Source organism: Rhinoderma darwinii, chromosome 12 (assembly GCF_050947455.1).
Source record: "Rhinoderma darwinii isolate aRhiDar2 chromosome 12, aRhiDar2.hap1, whole genome shotgun sequence".
NCBI classification, from domain to species: Eukaryota; Metazoa; Chordata; class Amphibia; order Anura; family Rhinodermatidae; genus Rhinoderma; species Rhinoderma darwinii.
This window is the reverse complement of record NC_134698.1, coordinates 58554463-58575841: the sequence shown is the minus strand read 5'-3', so window position 1 is coordinate 58575841 and position 21379 is coordinate 58554463. Positions and strand designations below refer to the sequence as shown.

General features: G+C 44.3%; 1 protein-coding gene across 2 annotated transcripts in view; it reads left to right on the top strand.

Annotated features, from left to right (window-relative positions):
- MAP3K9 (mitogen-activated protein kinase kinase kinase 9) overlaps positions 1-21379 on the top strand; it is a 59753-nt gene that overhangs the window by 9539 nt on the left and 28835 nt on the right. For both annotated transcript variants that reach the window (XM_075844200.1, XM_075844201.1), the window contains exon 2: positions 12275-12688. In XM_075844200.1, the coding sequence (XP_075700315.1) occupies positions 12275-12688 (414 nt within the window). The remainder of the gene's footprint in view (positions 1-12274; positions 12689-21379) is intronic.

Sequence of the window (21379 nt, the reverse complement as noted above, 5' to 3'; positions counted from 1 at the left end):
ATGTACGATGCTAGGAGTCCCTGCCTCGCTGCAGGACAACTGTCCCGTACTGTAATCATGTTTTCATTACGGGACAGTTGTACTGCAGCGAGGCAGGGACTCCTAGCATCGTACATAAGTATGATGCTAGGAGCCCGGCTCCCTGCACTGTGTTCGGTCCGGTACTTGTGGCCGAAATACGTCCGTCAATTACGGACGTAAATAGTGTGTGTGCACATACCCTAAGACATCACATAGCGATCTAACGGGATCCCTATGCGCTGAGTAAATGAATGGAGAGGAGTGCATGATGCTGATTGGTCAGCGTCATACACTCCACTGTACAACGCCCACTTGGTCTGAAGTAAAAATACGCCCACTTTGGCATTAAGCAACTCATTAGCATAAATCTAAAAACGCTAATAAAGTGGTAAAAATAGTTTTTTTTAAATAAAAAGCACTGCTGTCACCTACATTGTAGCGCCGACCTCCTTATGTAGGAGATAGGGCACTTATAATGTGGTGACAGAGCCTCTTTAAGGCAGAAAGACCCACAAACAAGCAACAACTGGAGACGCCGCAGTAAAGACCTGGCAAAGAATCACAAAGGAGGAAACCCAGCGTTTGGTGATGTCCATGGGTTCCAGACTTCAGGCAGTCATTGCCTGCAAAGGATTCTCTACAAAATATTAAATTTTTTTATTTATGGTAATGTTAATTTGTCCAATTACTTTTGAGCCCCTGAAATGAGGAGGCTGTGTAGAAAAATGGTTGCAATTCCTTATCGCATCACAGGACATTTTTGTTCAACCCCTTGAATTAAACCTGAAAGTCTACACTTCATTTGCATCTCAGTATTTTCATTTCAAATCCAATGTGGTGGCAGCAGAGCCCAAATCATGAAGATTGTGTCACTGTCCAAATAATTCTGGACCTAAGGCCTCATTCACACGACAGGGTCCGAGTGTCGGCCGGGAAAATCGGCTGATTTTCCCGGCCGGTTTGCATCCGTTCCGGGTCGTGTTGCCGGTTTTACCACCCGATTTTTGACCTCATTTGCATCCGTTTTTTTTCCCTGACCGTTTTTTAATCGGATGAATTTCATTTGTCAATAGTTTTTTTGAGTCAACCCACTATAAACACACCCAGTAAGGTCACATGATTGCCAGTCAACCTTTTTCACAGAGTATAGAGAGCTTTGTCTGATCCCTCAGCTGCATTTCATTGGATAGGATTCAATAGGATATAAATGAAGTTTATAGTGGAATGAACACATATTCCATAGCAACAGATGCCTAATTAAACTACACATAGATACTGTTCATTCCAGGTCTATCAAGCACAGGAATTTCCAAAAACGTATGTTTATACGGAGTTTGTGTTTATTTCCTCCTCACCTCCATCTGTTCATGCCATGTCTACCAAGCATAAAAAAAATCATTATGCCCTTTTTTATATTATCTTCACATTACTAATAATGTTCATTCTTTTACTTCATTAGTTTTCAACATTCTTTTGTATGTCCCCCTGGACAGAGCGCTTGATGTTTCTGTCCATATATGGACAGTGACATCAGGGGAAACTCCTGAAGTGGAATCACCAGCCACATGGAGATTCCACATCAGGGGCAACTCCTGAAGTGGAATCTCCATGTGGCTGGTGATTCCACTTCAGGAGTTTCCCCTGATGTCACTGTCCATATATGGACCGAGACATCAAGCGCTCTGTCCAGGAGCGGAATCCCCGAACACACGGGGATTCCGCTCCTTCAGGGAGCTAAAGTGGGGCTAGCACATAGAGCAGGGACCTCGCTACAGCAGTAGCTGCAGCTGCTAGCGGCGCCATCGGCCATGGTAGATGTCGCCGCTAGCAGCCGCTATGGCTGCTATAGCTGTAGCGACGCTTGAAGAAGCGCCAGGCCGGAAAGGAGGCTGATTCGCCGGGCCAGGGAGATTTGGGAAGGGAGCCATCACAACGCCCCCTTCCACCTGCTGTACACCCCAGCCCTGCCACACAGTACCCCTGCACATAGTAGAGCAGGGACCTCGCTACAGCAGTACCCCCAAAGTGTTCCCTCCAGCATACAGCGCTTCTTCTGAATGGGATACACTCCTCCTCCTCCTCACATGCACTCTGCGCTGTGAGGAGGAGGAGGAGGAGAGAATGCGCGAGCGACGTTAGACCCGGCAATCACTCGGGACACATTCCGGTGATGGCCGTGTATTACTCGGCCCTATAGACTTCTATGGGAGCCGGGCGGCCAGGTACCCGGCCGAAAATAGGGCATGTCCCATTTTTTGACGGCCGGTTTTCCCGTCCCATCAAAAAATCGGTCGTGTGAATAGCCCAGTTAGGGGTCTATTGTTCCTAATGCAGCCGGGTGACGGCCGATTTATGAACGGCCGTCACCCGGCCGGGAAACCCTATCGTGTGAATTCCGCCTTACTGTATGTCACGCACAGACTCCCATTCCAAAAAACAAGAAATAGAGATGTGAACAGAGCTTGTGTACGTTTCTAGCAGGGCACTTTCTATGATGTGATCTATATAAGAGTATGTTCACACACTAAAGTAAAAATGGCTGTAAAATACGGAGCTGTTTTCAAGGGAAAACAGCCTGTGATTTTTCAGCCGTTTTTAAAGTATCAACTGATTTTTGATGCGTTTTTTTTTTTTTTTTTACCTGTTTTTCTATTGACCCAATGAAAAACTGCTCCAAAAACAACTCAAGAAATGACATGCACTTCTTTTTAACTTTTTACGGGGCTTTTTTTTTTTTTTTTTACACACCGTTTTTTCAAACGGCCGAGTAATAAAGTGACCCGTCGGAGCGAAACGCCGTTTTCCCATTGAAATCAATGGGCAGATATTTGGAGGCGTTCAGCTTCCGGATTTTCAGGCGTTTTTTGAAGGCGTTCATGTCCCGAAAAACACCTGAAAATAAGGCGTGTGACCATACCCTTAGCGCTTATGTATATTTAGTGCTACTGACCGTCAGATCCTGTTCTACGGGATCAGGAAAGAGATTCACAAGGCAAGCTTAATAAGTTGACCTGCGTTTATGCTGCGTTTTCATTGATTTTCTACTGTGGGTTTTACCCATTGAATTACATGGGAAAGCAAAACCTGCAACAGAAAGCCAAGTGTTGCGACTTTTGCGTATCAATTCCGCTGCAAAAATCGCAACTCAGGAAAAGATAAAATAAGAATCGTACTTATCCAGAACTCTCTCCTTCACGCTGCAGGCTGGCCTCCTTGGATGACGTTTCATCCCATGTGACTGCTGCAGCGTCACACGGCCTGCAACGTCCTCTTAGGAGGCCGAACTACGCGTAAAAGAGAGGCAGGGGGTAAGCATGAACACTTTGTTTTTTTCCAGCCCTGCCTTCCACAGCGGAAATTCCGTCTGAAAAAAACTTTCGGACGGAATGTGCTGCGGGTTCCAGGTCGGATATGTTGCGCAGTTTTTAGGTTTCATATCCGACCCGTGGGAACCCGGCCTTATGGCTCCCATGCAGGAGCTGTTTTTTCAGAGCCAGTGACGGATCAGATTCTGTCCTTGGTAGAGCATTAAAAACGTTCCCAAAGGTTTACACGCAGCGTGGACGTGAGATTTTCTAAATGTCATCCGCTTTGCTGCTACTGTAAATGCTGCGGAATTTCTTCACAAAATTCAGTTGCGGAAATTTAGGGTATCCTGCAAGTGGGAACATACCCTAACACCGCCTTCTGTATGGAGCACGAGTCATTGAATGATCTAAACTGGATTATTTGAGACCTTGCACAACCCTAGTTCCACGTTTCTCCGGTATGCAGAAAATTTGTAAAGACGAGAACTGAAAAGGCCCAATGAAGTGTAAAGTGTTCCGTTTGTTGTGACATCTGTACATGAAACCTGCATCTAAGAATGTGTTAATATTTTTAGTGATCAAATTTATTTCTTGAAAAGACACACTAAAGAAGAAAAGGTCATAAAAAAAACAAAAAACGCACTTACTACTTGTTGCCTTTGTTTTTAGCCAAAAAAATTCCACACAAAGAGTCAGGAAGGCTTTTCGAGCGGATTTTTTTTATTTTTGGACAAAAAGCAGTGCTATTTTTTTAGGGGTTTTCCCACTGATCGTTTACAGGCTATCATTTTATTGATCGTGATACTAGACATTTAAAGGCCATTTAAATGTACCAGTTGACCTATAGATCGATTTTTGTGGGCAGCATACCTACTGCAGAGTGGCCAATGCAAGCTGACCAAACGTGGAGCCCCAAATCATGGAAGTAAATGGGAGTTACTGGACTCTCTCAGTGAGATCACTTGGGGGTTTCTATAATTCCTACTCCCTTTTGTAGATGGATAGATGGGACTATGTTATTTTTGGAATCAATAGGAGTACCAGCTACCAGACCCCAACTCTTCTGCTTTTTTAAAAAAAAATAAAAAATTCCCAGCTCACAATGTAATTTGCAGCAAGTTTCCAAATATCTAGCGGTGCATATACATTTTCATCACCTGCCCTTCTAACTAGGGGTTGCATGATGCATCGAAATTTCGATACTGTTTAGATACCATGCACCCTTAAATGGTTCGATACCGTTATTTCATGTATTTCGATACTAAGCTGTGCAGCCGCACGGCTTTGCATTGTAATACATGAATGTTGTTGGAGCCGGGCTGCATCTGTGTAACACGGCCATTGCCCTGCTCCTGGGTCCTGACAATTGCGTGCGCGGTCAGCACGATGTGATGTGACCAGCGCTGCACTAATGAGCGCTGGCACTGAAGACCGAGAACATAGCGGGCGCACTACGAAACACCCCCATGTTCTGTCTTCAGTGCCTTCAGTAGAGCAGCGCCGGCCGCATTACCTTAGGCTGACCACGCGCACACACTTATTGTCAGGAGCGGGGCAATGGCTGTATTACACAGCCGCAGCCCCGCTCTAACGGCGCAGATCAGAGAAACCTAATCTTCGCCGTTAATCCCCTGAATGCTGCGATCAAAGCTGGCTGCAGCATTCACGGGGTGAATGAGAAGGGGGGAATTCCCTTTGGATGGCGTCACAGAGAATACCTGTGACGCGACTGAGGGACATACCATATATGGGCAGACAGCCCAGCGTCCATTGATGGACCCCAGGGCTGTCTGACCAGATTTCCTGTCAGGGCATACTTAGGTATGTCCAGGGCCGGCCTTAGGGGTGTGCGACGTTTGCTATTGCACAGGGCGCATCACTCCAGCAGGTGGAATGGGGCGCTGCGCTGGCTCCCTTCCCCTGCTTGTTTCAGAAGGGCCCGGCGACTCAGTAGCCACATTTCCTTGGAATAACGGACCGCAGGAGCTGGTCACAGCAGGAACAGTAGAAGGCTTTAAAAAAGGCTTAGATAATTTCCTACAACAAAAAAATATCAGCTTAATTTTTCCCATCCCTTGGTTGAACTTGACAGGTGTCTTTTTTTTTTTTATTTCAACCGTACGAACTATGTCACTGTGTCTTTGAAAGGATTAATTATATTATATTGTATGGGGGGCACTAAAGGGGCATTATACTGTGGGGGCCCTATATAGGGCATTATACTGTGGGGGGCACTATACTTTTTTTTTATGGGGCATTTTTTTTTTTATAATGGGGTGGGGCGCCGAAAGATCATTTCGTACGGGGCGCTATCTATCCTAAGGCCGGCCCTGGGTTTGTCCGAACAACTGCCTGTGTACTATCAATACACTGGCTAATGTACTGGAATATGGAATATGCCAATACATTAAAGTTTAAAAATAAAAAGTAAAAAAAATATAAAGTAATGTTAAAAGAAACACACTTTTTTTTTTTCAACAAACATTAAAATAAGTCTCAATACATAATACACACATTCGGTATCGTTGCGACCGTAATAAATTTATAGCGTCATTTATGATGTTATAATATAAAATCTGCTTTCTTTCACTTATTAAAGAGGCTCCGTCACCGCATTATAAGTGCCCTATTCACACTGCTGACACTTCGGTAAAGTTTGTGTGAGACTTGATCACAGCACAGCGTGATCTCGCGAGTCCCACACAAACTTTACCGAAGTGTCAGGAGTGTGAATAGACATCGCGTCCTGGCTGGAGGTGATGTCTATTCACACTCAAGACACTTCAGTAAAGTTAATGTGGGTGTATGTGACAGCACAGCGTGATCTCGCGAGATCGCGCTGTGCGGAGTACAAATGGACATGATTGGTCAGCGTCATACACTTCTATTACAACGCCCAGTTGTCTATTAAGAAAGTAATTAGCATAAATCTAAAATTGCTCATAACTTGGTAAAAAATTATCATTTTTCAAAATAAAAACCACTGTTACCTACATTATAGCGCCGGTCAGATTATGTAGGAGATAGGGCACTTAAAATGTGGTGACAGAGCCTCTTTAATGTGAGGCACGAGGTATTATGAATTTTGAATCTCCATGTGTAATTAACCCCATCATGTAACTCACGCGTTAACCCAATGTTGTCCATTATGACTGAGGACCATGGTGGGGTTAATTACTATTAATGTGAGGCACATGGAGGTTCAAAATTCATAATACCTCGTGCCTCACATCAGAAAATGGAAGAACATTTATTTATTTTTATTGTTGGCAAAAGTATCGTTTTGGTATTGCGTTCTGGTATTTGGTATTGCGATACAAAGTATCGGTATCGAAGTTCAAATTCTGGTATCGTGACAACCCTACTTCTAATGTTCCTATGTTTGTTTTTGTTTTTTCTTGTTTGGTTTGCATCAGCGTTTCACAGAACGGTTCCCCCTGTGCCATCTCTTCCAAGGGCAGTTTCTCGTAGGTGAGACATCTGCATTATATTTATGTATACGTGCGCTGACCTAACAATGTGGAAAGTGGTAGCCAGTGGCAATAACTTGTAAACATCTAAAAATCACGGAAAATCTCATTCCTGCGCTGCGGAGAAAAAAGGCAGCGTAAACGTTAATAACGACCTGCGGTGTGGAAGTTAACTCCGCAGCATGTTCGTTTATGCTGCGTTTTTGTTCATTTTCTATTGCGGGTTTCCCCATTGAATTTAATGGGGATTCAAAACCTGGAACAGAAAGCCAAGCGTTGCGACTTTTGTGGTGTAATCACAGCGTTTACGCCGCAAACGTCGCAACATCGGAAGAAAAAATAAATAAATCTTACTTACCCAGAACTCCCTCCTCCTTCCTGCAGTCTGGCCGCCTGGGATGACGTTGCATCCCTTGTGACCGCTGCAGCCAATCACCGGCTGCAGAGTTACATGGCCTGAAACGTCATCCAGGGAGGCCGGAGCGGACGTCCGAGGAGGGAGGGGGTAAGTATGAATGACTTTGCTCCGCAGCAGAATTTCCATCTAAAAAAAAAAATTTGCAATTTTTTTCGGACTGATTGTCCTGCGGTTTCCAGGTCGGACACACTGCGTGATTTTTACGCAGCGTATCCGTCCCATGGGAATCCCGGCCTAAGGCTACGTTCACACGAGCGTGTCTAATATGTGCGCGTTTAAAACAGCGTATTTCTAGCAGTTAATTTGCGTGTGGCATCAGCGTGCTTTGCGTGTGGCATCAGCGTGCGTTGCGTGTGGCATGCGTCTTTCACGTACGTGCAAGCACTTCCTTTTTTTTTTTTTCTTAAATCTCTGCATTTTCTTGTAACTGATGCTTAAAACACGGACAGCACACGGATGTCGTCCATTTACTGTACAAGTTTTTCCACGCACCCAGAGACTTCAATGGGCGACACGGTGCACAAAAAAATGCAGCAATATAGGACACGCAGTGAGTTTCACACAACAGACACTCGCGTGAAAACTCACACATGTCTAAATAACCCCATTGAAATGAATGGGCCGTGTGCTGTCCGTTATTTCAATAAATAATCACGCGTCCAAAAATGTCCGAACAATAAAAATATAAAAATATTTTTTTAATACGGTGATAAAAGTTGAAAATGGCTGAACCGCAGTTTTTTTGCCACTTCAAGCCCCAAAAAATTTATTAATAAAAAGTGATCGAAATTCCAGACATTCCCTAAAATGGTATTAATAAAATCTACATATTTCCACGTACAGAAAGGCGCCTTACACCGCTCTATACACAGAAATATAAAAAAGTTACGGGGTCACAATATGGCGATGCAAATGTTTTCTTTTGTTTCTTTCCAACTTTTACAGTTTTTTCTAAAGGTACTAAAATATAAAAACAATATCAATTTGGTATCACTGTGATCGTAATGACCCGCAGAATAAAGTCGTACGGTGAAAAATGTCATTTTCACCGTACAGTGGACACCGTAAAAATGAAACCCATAAGAGCATGGTGGAATTATTTCCCAGCTTCCCAGTATATCACACATAATATGAAATAGTGCCATCAGAAAGTCCCGTAATAATTAAGCCCTCATGACGGTCAACGAAAAATTTAAAAAGTTGCGACTTTTTGAAGGCAAGGAAAAAAAAACATAAGCATAAAAATGAAAACTAGTCTGGTCCTGAAAGGGTTAAAATGTGACACTGTAGTACTATGGAATAAACCTCAGCCCCTTTTTTTTTTTTTTTTGCATCTGAGATTTTTGAAATCCACATTTCGTTTGCTCTGATATGGAGTCCATGAACCCTTTAATAACTGCACAATAAGGCTTCGTTCACCTCCCGTTTTGCGTGTATCCTAAATGTGTTCATAGGGTCAGAGAGTCCATAAGTGTCCTTTTGGCCTACGTCTGTCCGGCATACCTTTTTTTAGTATACCACAAAAAATAAATAAAAGGATGGATAGCGTAGTAAACTATGCTATTCCATCCCAAAGAATCCAGTAAAGAAACGTATACGTTTAAATATATAATTAAAAAATAAAAAGCTAGCCCTTGGGTGACATATGCCCCTGTATGGCATCCATTAAACTGATGTGTCGTAAGCTCTTTTATGACTTATTTCTTAAATGGGTGACATTATAGCCTATGGATGATGGATGTGTTTAACGTGGCATCAGTCACCCATAGACTATATAATGGAATCCATTTAACGGATACGTCATAAACTTTCATGACCCTTTTTCATGATGTATTCTTTAAAAGCATACTATTATAGCCGACGGGCAGCTAAAAACGCTCCACAGTGTGAGGACCCCAACAACCATCTCCTCGTGACCTAGTGATTTCTGTCATATTGTCTGGTGATAAGTCATGTGTTATTATACGCTATATACATTGTGTTATTATACGCTATATACATTGTAGTAGTAGGGTATACTCTCATGCCGCAGATTTGAAAATCCGTCCCATATATCTGATCGGGATAGTTTTTGCAGCATTTGCATGGATTTCTGCGAATCCCGTTCAGATGTATGGGAAAAATCTGCCTTGTTTGAATATACCCTTAAAGTAGTAGTGTATATAAAGTGTAAAATAAAAATGGAAAACTAAACCAATCCCTTCTGGGAACAAGCTGAGCAATACTTTTCATAGAGGGGCGTAAAGAAAAGGATGGTCTCGGGCCTCATGCACACGACCGTAAGGATTTTTACTGTCTGCAAACGCTAATCCGCAAATACAGATGCACATCCGTAGCCGTCCGCAATTGCGGAAGTGCCTATAGACTTCTATGGGCGGGTCCGTGCTGCAATTGAGGACAAGAATAGGACATGCTGTATATTTTGCGGATTATTTCTACGGGCCAGACACACTTCCGTAAATATATGGAAAGGTGGATGTGGTCAATAGAAAAAAAATGGGTCCACGATTTCATCCGTAATTACAGATGAAAACTATGGTTGTGTGCATAGGGTCTTACAGAGCGTTAAATATTTTGTTCATACAGTTTGGCGTCCGTCATATCTGGTTGATGTGTTATAAACTGTTCTTAAATGGACATTTGCTTCAGTGATTGTTGGATGCAAGGACTTTCCTGGTATCGGCCTCTAGTTCCACGAATGTCCAAAGAAAAAGTAAGACTTGCCTTTATTTGTTATGCTCTATGTGGTGCCCAATTTAAGGGGTTCTCTGGCTCCCGACATCCCCAGCAAACAGCTCATTTTGCTGAGGGAAGCCACGGCCAGCCAGTCATACAGCCTCTGCATGCGAAGTGTATTACATGGCGACTGTCAAAAGGAATGGCCTTGGAGGTAATATATGGGTAGCTCAAGGCTGCCAAAGTGGGAGCGACTCTCTCTCCCTTCTTTTTGGCCCAGAGTGTTCCCTGACCGGGGAACCCTCCTCTATGACGCCCATATCCCCCAATGGTCCATATGGATAGAGGTTGTCTCCGAAGAATCCAAAAATGCTAGGGCACTGATCTGGGTCTCAAATAACCTGTTGTCGAGTGATGTCTTATTCACCAGGGTGTGGACTCCTTGTGATGTGTCTTATCATGTACAGCTCTGGAGCTGTCACTTATCTATGCCGTACATAATTTTACACTTTTTACAGCCAACTACCATCTCATTCTGACTATTAGATCTTTTTTACTTTGCCAATATTTTCGTATGTGGGCATCGCTTCAAAAAGGCATACAATGCCTGTGAATATCACTCATGTAGGTTAAAATTTTCGCCGTTTTCCTTAAGAACACAAAGAAAGGCTTAAAAAATGTTCTTTTGGTTTGTGGAGATCATTAATCACGAATGCTGTCGGGATAAAATCTGAGTGGAAGCCGTACAATGCTGCGCCAGCACATTGGATTCAGTACATATTGGCAACAAAATGGAAATTGTGCCAGATGTTTTCTTGCTGAAACGCGTTTTGCATATCTGATTGTGCATAACATTCTAGAACTCTAAATTGTCTATTTTACTATTCTGGAATGACAAATATTGCATCCAAAATGGTGCGGTAAACCTGGTTTCACCTAGGCATACCGATGCTTTTCCATGGTTTATAAATGGATCTCAAAATAATATTATATAAATAATATAAGTGAATGGGATAATATGAAATAACGCTAAATGAAAAGCTTTCTATAGAAACCATTCAGACAGAAATGTTGTATGTAACCTGCACATATTAGACCCCTTCCTCTTCATTTTTTTTATTTTTCATTTTTTTTTTGCCAACCAGAAAAAAAATCTGCCTCGAAATCTCTCGAAAGTTATTTTTGAGACCGTTTTCCAATTTTTCTCAATGCAGTTGTTTGTTTTTTTTTTGTCTTTTTTTTTGTCTTTTTTATATTTAATATTTGTATTTTATTTTTTATCTTTTTTTTTTTTTTTTTTCCCCCCCCTGCCTCCAAATTATTTCAATGGAAGTTCAAGAACGGAATCTACCCCAAGATAGAGCAGGAAGCTTTCTTTTTTTTTTTCTTTTTTTCTTTAATTCAGTGAGCAGAAAAAAAAAAAAAAAAAAAAAATTCTAATTCTTACTGAAATAAATGGAAGGCAGATTTTTAAAACATTTTTACGCTGCTAAATTTTCTCTCTGTAAGGCCTCATGCACATGACCGCAATTACGGATAAAATACTGACCCATTCATTCCTATAGGCCACAGACACCTTCCCGTATATATAAATGTCCTATTTTTCGCATTTACGGACCATGCTCCTATACTTATTACTGTAAGCACAGTCCGCAATTGCAGGTGACTCAGCGGCCCGTCCGTGCAGTATTTACTGACCGTGTACATGAGGCCTTTATTGTGTGGAGCTGGACTCCCATGCACATGCTAAGGCAGAGAGACTGCAGCTTCACCCCCCCCCCCCCTGCAATCTCTCTTCTCCTCCGTCTCTTCAGTTACTGTGTTACTTCAGGTTAACTTTTTAGTGATTGTGAAAGTTTCTAAACCTAGAGACGGGAAACTGGAACTTACAGGCAAGCGAGTGAGACGCTTTACCCTAATAAGATGTATTACAAAGTTTCAAAAAGTAAAATGACTTCAATGACACTTTTAAAGGGGTTTTCCCATCTCATAAAGTGATGGCATATTGCTAGGATATGCCATGAATCTCTGATCCGTGGCAGTTCGACTAGTAGGACTCCCACCGATCCCGAAAATCCCTTCACGTGCTGCTGCGAGCCGCCAGCAAAATGTCATCACTTTATGAGATAGAGAACCTCTTTAACCTTGAAACAAGTCTCCACAATCACAGCAATTCACAAGTATCCCATGATGCATTTTAAGGGGTTTGTCGTGGATTGTTCACGTTGTCATTTTTGCACCATTTTTGACTACGGAAACTGAATGTGAAATGTCACCATTGTGTCCTTTATGACTACACAACTCAATATCTCCCTGATGTTGAAACGTGTGGAATTTCGATGTTTTAATACAACTTTTTTTTTGTTCTTACCATTCCACAGTACAAGAAATTGACTTTAATGAGCTGTTGCTCGAAGAAATTATTGGGATAGGAGGCTTTGGAAAAGTTTACCGTGCCATTTGGGGCGATGAGGAAGTGGCCGTCAAAGCTGCACGCCATGACCCTGATGAAGATATCAGCCAGACTATTGAGAATGTCCGGCAGGAGGCCAAACTCTTTGCTATGCTTGATCACCCTAACATCATTGCCTTGAGGGGTGTGTGCTTGAAGGAGCCCAATCTGTGTTTGATCATGGAGTTTGCTCGAGGTGGATCGTTGAATAGGGTCCTTTCTGGGAAGAAGATTCCACCAGATATACTTGTAAACTGGGCCGTGCAGATTGCCAGAGGGATGAACTACTTGCATGATGAAGCCATCGTCCCAGTCATCCATCGTGACCTGAAGTCGAGCAACAGTACGTATGATACAAGCTAGATTTACTTATGTGATGAAATCGTGAAACGACTGGACCGTCACTTCTGTTACTTTCCTTATCTCTTTGGTAAACCACTTCTTTCGTAAGACCTTTTTTGTTACATTTTTGTTACACTTATTTGAGTTGGCCCATATGTAGAGTTCTACTTGACTCAACATACATTTTAACTCCCTCACCAAGGTAGAGAAAGGGCGTATTCACTGTATATTTCCTTTACACTTTTGTGTTTTTAATTTTTCTTCGTTTTCCGGGGTCTCTGCTTGCTGTCGTTGAATGGAAATGTATTGAACAGCTGCTTCTGTGTATCAGGAACCCTGCAGCTGTGTGAGAAGGACATAATCCATAATGTTTCCATTAACTTGAAGCAAGCAGAGATCCTCACAACTAAGAAGAATTAAAACACAATGTATATTGGAAAGTTGCACAGTATTCTTCATCACACAATCCGCTGCAGTTGTGCCAAATCTTAAACCTCTATTAAAGAAAAAAGAAAGGAATGGTCCATCGAGAGCTACATGTGATTGTTAGGGTGCGTGAAGCATCATCCCTTGATGGTATATCTTAAAGGGTTATTCTTATCTAAGCCATTAATGGCATATCGACGGGATATGCAATAAGATCCCTAAAAGATGAAGGTCTTAGGTCTGGGACCTGCACCTATTTCCAAAATGAGGGTCACCCGACTCTTATTCCCGACTTGTTGAGGTGGCCTACTGCATCTAGGTGGAGAATCAATGCAGAGGTGGCCACGCATGTGCGGGGCTCTCTCCATTAATTCCTATAGATATTACAGAAAGAGATGGGATTCGGGTGACCAGATAGGTGTGGGTCCCAGAGCTATTAATCTTTAAAAAAAAAAATAAATTGTAGAAAATTATGTACACGTATTTTTCGGACTATAAGACGCAGTTTTTATCAAGAAGAAATCTTGCTAAAAAGTCCCTGCGTCTTATAGTCCCCCTGACCACTTCATGACATGCCAGCACTTCGTGGAGTGCGGGGGGTGAGTATAATGTATGGAGCGGGCTCACACGCTGGGCCCGCTCGATACACTGCAGGTGTCAGCTGTGTTTTACAGCTGACATGCTGCTCTAACGGCCAGAAACAGCGATTGTGCTGTGGCCGTTTAAAGGGGTTGTGCCATAAAACACATGTATCCCCTATCCACAGGATAGGGGATACATGTGTGATCACTGGGGGTCCGACCGCTGGGACCCCCAGCGATAAGGAGAACGGGGCCTGGAAGTCACTAAGAGCGCTACATGAGCAGCTTGGACTTCCGGGTTCTGTGTCCGTAAGCTCCATACAGATAAATGGGATTCTTCTGCGCACGCGTGAACGGCTCTCCATTGATATCTATAGAGCTGTCGAACAACTAAGCCGGACACAGAACACGGAAGTCCAAGCTTCTCTTCTAACACTCTTGGTGACTTTCGGCCCCCCGTTCTCCTTATCGTTGGGGTCCCAGCGGTCGTAACCCCAGCAATCAAACATGTATCCCCTATCCCTGGGGTAGGGAACGTGTGTGCCGTATAAGGCTGCGGGAGCATTTGGTCCGACCTGGCCTCACTCAGACCGCGCTGGCACCGCGTCATTTGCTACTTGGCTCTGTCAGTGGCGGTTTGAGTGGGGTCGGTGTGTGCCGGCCCAAGAGTGGATCAGTCGGGTCACCTGACCTGAGTCAGTGAGGTCAGGTGACTGGACTGGTCCACTCCTGTCACCGCACGCCCCGAACTCACTCTGACCGCCGCTGCTGCCGTGTCATTCCCTCCTCAGCTCTGTCCGCCCTACTCAGTGATATTTAGGAGCAGGTGAAGGGTGGACGGAGCCAAGTATGGCGGCGGGGGTCTGAGTGAGGTCGGTGCGTGCTGGCCCAAGAGTGGACCAGTCGGGTTATCTGACCTGAGTCAGTGATGTGACGTCAGGTGACTGGACTGGTCCACTCCCGTCACAGCACGCCCTGACCGCCGCTGCCGCCGTGTCATTCCCTCCTTGGCTGTGTTGATGTTGATGTGCGTTATTTACTGAAAGTGAGGTCCAAGTGACTTAAAGAGGCTCTGTCACCAGATTTTGCAACCCCTATCTCCTATTGCAGCAGATCGGCGCTGCAATGTAGATAAGAGTAACGCTTTTTGTTTTTTTTTAAAACGAGCATTTTTGGCCAAGTTATGACCATTTTTATATTTATGCAAATGAGGCTTTCTAAAGTACAACTGGGCGTGTTTAAAGTAAAAGTCCAACTGGGCGTGTATTGTGTATGTACATCTGGGCGTTTTTACTTCTTTTACTAGCTGGGCGTTGTGTATAGAAGTGAATGATGCTGACGAATCAGCATCATCCACTTCTCTTCAGAACGCCCAGCTTCTGGCAGTGCACAGACACACAGCGTGTTCTCCAGAGATCACGCTGTGACGTCACTTCCCCAGGTCCTGCATCGTGTCGGTCGAGCGAGGACACATCGGCACCAGAGGCTACAGTTGATTCTGCAGCGGCATCGGCGTTTGCAGGTAAGTCGATGTAGCTACTTACCTGCAAACGCTGATGCTGCTGCAGAATCAACTGTAGCCTCTGGTGCCGATGTGTCCTCGCTCGTCCGACACGATGCAGGACCTGGGGAAGTGACGTCACAGCGTGATCTCTGGAGAACACGCTGTGTGTCTGTGCACTGCCAGAAGCTGGGCGTTGTGAAGAGAAGTGGATGATGCTCATTCGTCAGCATCATTCACTTCTATTCACAACGCCCAGCTAGTAAAAGAAGTAAAAACGCCCAGATGTACATACACAATACACGCCCAGTTGTACTTTTACTGTAAACACGCCCAGTTGTACTTTAGAAAGCCTCATTTACATAAATATAAAAATGGTCATAACTTGGCCAAAAATGCTTGTTTTAAAAAAAAAACGTTACTCTTATCTACATTGCAGCGCCGATCTGCTGCAATAGGAGATAGGGGTTGCAAAATCTGCAGAGCCTCTTTAAAGGTTTTTTTTTTTTTCATCAAGGACATTTGATATATACACAGGATATGTCATAAATGTCCGAAAGATGTGGATCCCACCACTGGGACCCGCATACTATATCTAGAAAGGGGCCCCTAAACACTGTTCTACCTCTTTGTGTTGTGCTGAAGCAGGTGAATTCTGACCATAAAGAAACCGCATAGATCTGAATAGTAGTTACGGTAACAGCGTAACTCGCATGCTACGCTGCTTCCATAACTGCCATTCACTACTACGGGAGTTACGGAAACCGCTCAGCGAGCGACGCTGTTTTCTTCTTCATGGTCAGAAATTGGCAGGAACACTGAGGTAGAACGGGGTTTAGGGGGCCCCATTCTAGAGATAGGTGCGAGTCCCAGAGGTGAGACCCGCATCTATCTGACATTTATGAGATATCCTGTGGATATGTCATAAAAGTTCCTGAAGGAGAAAACTCATTTAAGTTAGTCGGAACAACTTACCGCTGCGAGTTCTTTTCAAAACTTACCAAAGAGTCGACTGCGCTCCAGACTGACAGACACATCATCATCATCAATACCGACTAACATCACACGACTCACCCCTAATGTGATGGCTGGAACTGCTTCTCTTTGGTGAGTTAATTAAATGTTTGACCAAATATAGCAGAGTAATTTTTAAGTTGATAATGCTGTACGGCCCGCAAATGATGTCATAAATATCCAAATGGCCCTTGGCATTAAAAAGGTTCCCCACCCCTGCCCTAGCCTGTGGATACATGTGTTTTATGGCAAACCCCATTAACTAGCTAAATGCCACGGTCAATAGCGACCGTGGCAATTGAAGTAGTTTTTCCATGGTGGACATTTGACATGTCCACAGGATATGTCATAAATTTCAGATAGATGCGGGTCCCATTTTTTGGTCACCATTAGTGCTTAAAAAAAAAATAAAAAAAAAATAAAAAGTGATCAAAAAATGGTGGCAATAAAAAATAGAGCTCATCCCGCAAAACATAAGCCCTCACACCACTCAATCGATGAAAAAATATAAATAAGTTATGGCTCTGAGAATGTGGTGAAACTAAACAAATTAATTTAACAAATATTTTTTTTCTTTATAAAAGTAGTAAAATATGATTTATTGATTTTTTCCTGTTGTCTAAAACCTGGGTGCGTCTTATGGTCAGGTGCATCTTATAGTCTGAAAAATACGGCAAATTCTTCCCCACCCCCACACACCTTGAACCGCCATTCAGGTGAACCGTATACTGCTTTCACCATCCAGCTGAACTTGTCTGAGGACAACTGACAGACACTGACTCCATCATTATTTGCCTTCCAAATTACAAATTAAGTTGGACAGCAGAAGCTTTGTACACTTCCCTGGACACTGGTATGGGGGCCTTTATTGTAAGGACTGCTAGTGCTTAAAGTAGCTTACAGGTGTTTTTTTTTTTTTTATCCGAAAACCTTTATTACCTATCCAGCGGTCAGACCCCTACTGATCATTCAAGCCCTAGTCTCCCTTCCCTTCATCTGTACAACGTGGTCCTTGAACTTCTCCTTGTCTCTGTCGTTTGGTTGGGGAGATGCATTCTAGCGATTGGTCGGGGTCCCAGCCATCTTTTTGTCTAGAATACCCCTCAAATTCTTTATGGGCCAGTATGTTGATGATCCTGTTTTATAATGCAATATTTATGACCGGTTCACTAATAAAGAGTAGACTCTCGTCAAAGGGTGGACCGTGTAAGTCTGTTCCCAAAGGCTCTGTGAATGTCACTGCCAAAGATAACACGTTCAAATGTTCTCCTGATAAAAATTGAACATGGAAAATTGAACATAACGTGAGAAAAAAATGTAAACTCCAAAATTCTTGTTAACCAGGAGGCCCAGAACATGGAGGCTCCTTCTAGATCATGACACTATCAACACCTTATTTATACAGTGCCCAAGTCTTGATCTTAGAGCAGGGGTCTCAAGCACGCGGCCCGCGGGCCGCATGCGGCCCCTGGGGCTGTCATCTGCGGCCCGCGGGACACAGCCGCTAGAATCGGCTCTGGTCCGAGACTCTGGAATTCCCTGACATCGCTGTCCACATATGAACAGCGATGTCTGGGGCTTCCGCAGAGCCGGAGTCCCGGGCAGAGCACTAGTACAGGCTCTGCTCCGGGACTCTGTGGAATTCCCTGACATCGCTGCCCATATATGGACAGTGTGTCAGGGTCTTGCCCAGAGCGGAGCAGAGCGCTGGTGTCGGCTCTGCTCTGGGACTCTGTGGAATTCCCTGACATCGCTGTCCACATATGAACAGCGATGTCTGGGGCTTCCCCAGAGCTGGAGTCCCGAGCAGAGCGCTGGTGTCGGCTCTGCTCCGGGACTCTGGGGAAGCCTCTGACATCGCTGTTCATACATCGACAATGATGTCAGGGGCTTCCCCAGAGCAGGAGTCCCAGTGATATCAGAAGCACAGCTGGAGTCCCAGGAAGAGCCTACTAGCTCTCTGCCTGGGACTCCAGCTCTGGGCAAGCCCCTGACCACTGGGGCAGCCTCTACAGAGGGCACTGGGGCAGCCTCTACAGAGGGCACTGGGGCAGCCTCTACAGAGGGCACTGGGGCAGCCTCTACAGAGGGCACTGGGGCAGCCTCTACAGAGGGCACTGTGGCAGCCTCTACAGAGGGCACTGTGGCAGCCTCTACAGAGGGCACTGTGGCAGCCTCTACAGAGGGCACTGTGGCAGCCTCTACAGAGGGCACTGTGGCAGCCTCTACAGAGGGCACTGTGGCAGCCTCTACAGAGGGCACTGTGGCAGCCTCTACAGAGGGCACTGTGGCAGCCTCTACAGAGGGCACTGTGGCGTTATCTACAAGTGGGTGTGTGACAGTATCTGAAGAGGACACTGGCATTATCTAGGGGTGTGTTGCATTATCTACAGAGGGCACTGTGGCCTTATCTACAGAGGGCACTGTGGCCTTATCTACAGAGGGCACTGTGGCCTTATCTACAGAGGGCACTGTGGCCTTATCTAGGGGTGTGTTGCATTATCCACAGAGGGCACTGCGGCAGCATCCACAGAGGGCACTGCGGCAGCATCCAAAGAGGGCACTGCGGCACTATCTAAAAAGGGGCTGCCCAATCTTGACATGTGTGCTAACTGAGCCGCCGGACTGCATTTAGCGACACTTAAACTGGAAAGCTGGATTGTTGAAATAAGCACGTGGAGAAATATCTGCACATACCTACAGGAGCCATTCATGACATGCCATTCTAAATTCATTAATATGGAATTAGTCGTCCCCACCCCCCCCCCCCTCCTTTACAGCTAAAACAAGATTTTGTGTTTGTATATGTAGGAATTGTTGCCCATTCATCCAGAAGAGCATTTGTGAGGTCAGACACTGATGCTGGATGAGAGGGCCTGGCTCACAATCTCCATTCTAGTTCATCCCAAATGTGTTGGATGGAGTTGAGGTCAGGGCTCGGTGCGGGCCAGTCAAGTTCTTCCACACCAAACTCGACCAACCGTTTCTTTATGAACCGGGTTTTGTGCACTGGGGCGCCGTCATGCTGGAACAGAAAAGGGCCTTTCCCAAACACTTGACACGTAATGATTTATTCTAATGCTATAATATAAGGCTCTGTCCGCACTTGTGCTATAAGGTTCATATCCGGGTTTCCGGTATTTTTGACAGGAAGAATATCGCAGTCTACAGCACTATTTTTGGTGTCCGAATTACCAGACTCCATTACCGTCAGCAGGGTTAGTCAGCATCTTTGGATGGGTTGAAAAACTGAGCCGTCACAGTGGTCGTAGCGCCTTTATAAACAGAAGCCGTGACGCTATTGTGAACAGAATGTAACATTGCTTACTACTACTACTACTACTACATTATCTGTGTAGTAATAAATGATCATCTGATTTCGAGCAAGCGAGTACATTATAGTACATCTTTTACACCGGGCTTTCTAAGTGACCAGGCTGAACTGTGCTTCTGGCATATGCTGGTATCGTGTGTTAATGTGTGTAGATACATAGTGTAACGTCCACTGGGAATGTGAACCCACTGGGCTACTCTTCTGTAATGTAGTAGCTGCTGGCCAGACAGGTATAGGACAGTCAATGATAGATCGTACCTTGATAGCAGGCGGGTGCCGGATAGCTGGAAGCAGGCGGGTGCCGGATAGCTGGAAGCAGGCCATTCATGGACACTGGACTCATCACGTATACAGGTTTCAGAGAACAGGATACAGTTCCTTCCCAGACTAACTCTGGATTAGAAATAACGTTGGTCAGGCACTGAAGAAGTGGGCAGAGTTCCTTAAATATTCCAGGGTGTGCTGGGGTAGGCTAGGAGCAATTTTCCTGGTGCGCGCTGGCCCTTTAAGGACTGGGCAAGCGCTACTCGTAGATCCATACATTCAAGAAAAAATATGAATTGGGCAAATTCACAATTTCCTCTCCAGCTTTAAAAGGAAAATGATTCATGTGACGTAGCCCCGGAAGTCTTCTCCGGTTCATTCATATGAGTTTGGAACAGTTTGACAGTTTGTTTTTCGGGATTTCCAAAATAATTCTGTGCTGTTTTTGGGTTATCAGAAAATGTACCACTTATATTGATTTTCCATTTCACCTTTTAAAAAACATAAACGTTCAAATAGAACCTGTCCGCACGCTGCACCGTTCAACAGAAATCCTAGTTTTAACATTGTCTCTCATCCAGTGTTAAAGAAACTATAAACCTACAAATGATTTCTAAAAGTAAACAGATAAACTTGCTCTTAATGTTTGCATGCTCTTACCTTCTGCATATAGAAATCCTGCAGAGAACACAGGAGTTAATGTTCTGCTGATCTGTTCCATTTTTGGTTGGTAAGTGGCCTAGGGGTGCTTGACTTCTCAAAGGGGCGAGGCTTAGTGATCCCTTTATCCTACTGCAGACAGGAGAGGGGGGGAGGTTTCTGCTGCAGCCAGTTGTCTTTTAGCCAGACACAAGCTTGTGTGGAGAAGGAGGGGGGAAATGGCTGATCTGCTGGGACACAGAAGATTTGTTTTTATATTTCTCCGTATTAATTGCAATATGAGACAAAACGGGATCAAAGGAAAATAGTAGGTTAAAAGAGAAATTGCTGGGATAATTTTTGTGTATTTAGAGTTCCTTTTAAGTTCCGATTGAAAAGATTGATTTGCCTACCGGCAAAAAGCCCTCTTTTCCAACTATCAAAATTGAAAATAATAAAGTATTTATTTGATTTATGCAACAAGGACAGACTACATAGACATAAAAACAAGGTCCGTTGCTGACTGCATAAGCACAGTGCAGAGTATAGGGAGCCTAGAGTCAACGGCTGCAGCACGTTGCACACAGCTCACAATTTGATTCAAGGAGTCAGCAGGACTGGTGTTTAAAATTGAAAAGGAAGCCCCCCCCCCCGACATGTTTCGCTACGATGTAGCGTCTTCAGGGGTATCGGGGCTACTTAAGTTCCGGGCCCAGGGACGTGTCCGCTGGGTGACTCCTCTCCAGCTTCTCCCTGTCTGGCTCTGCTTGATTGGCAGGTCTCTTCCCTATTTGAACATGCGTCCCTTTTTTAACCATACTTTATATACTTATATAAGTTCCATAGTCTCACAGCTCTTACAGTAAATGGTGATGATGGTGAAACCTTTTTTACTTTAGACATAGAGGATGCCCCATTGTCCTTGTTACAGGT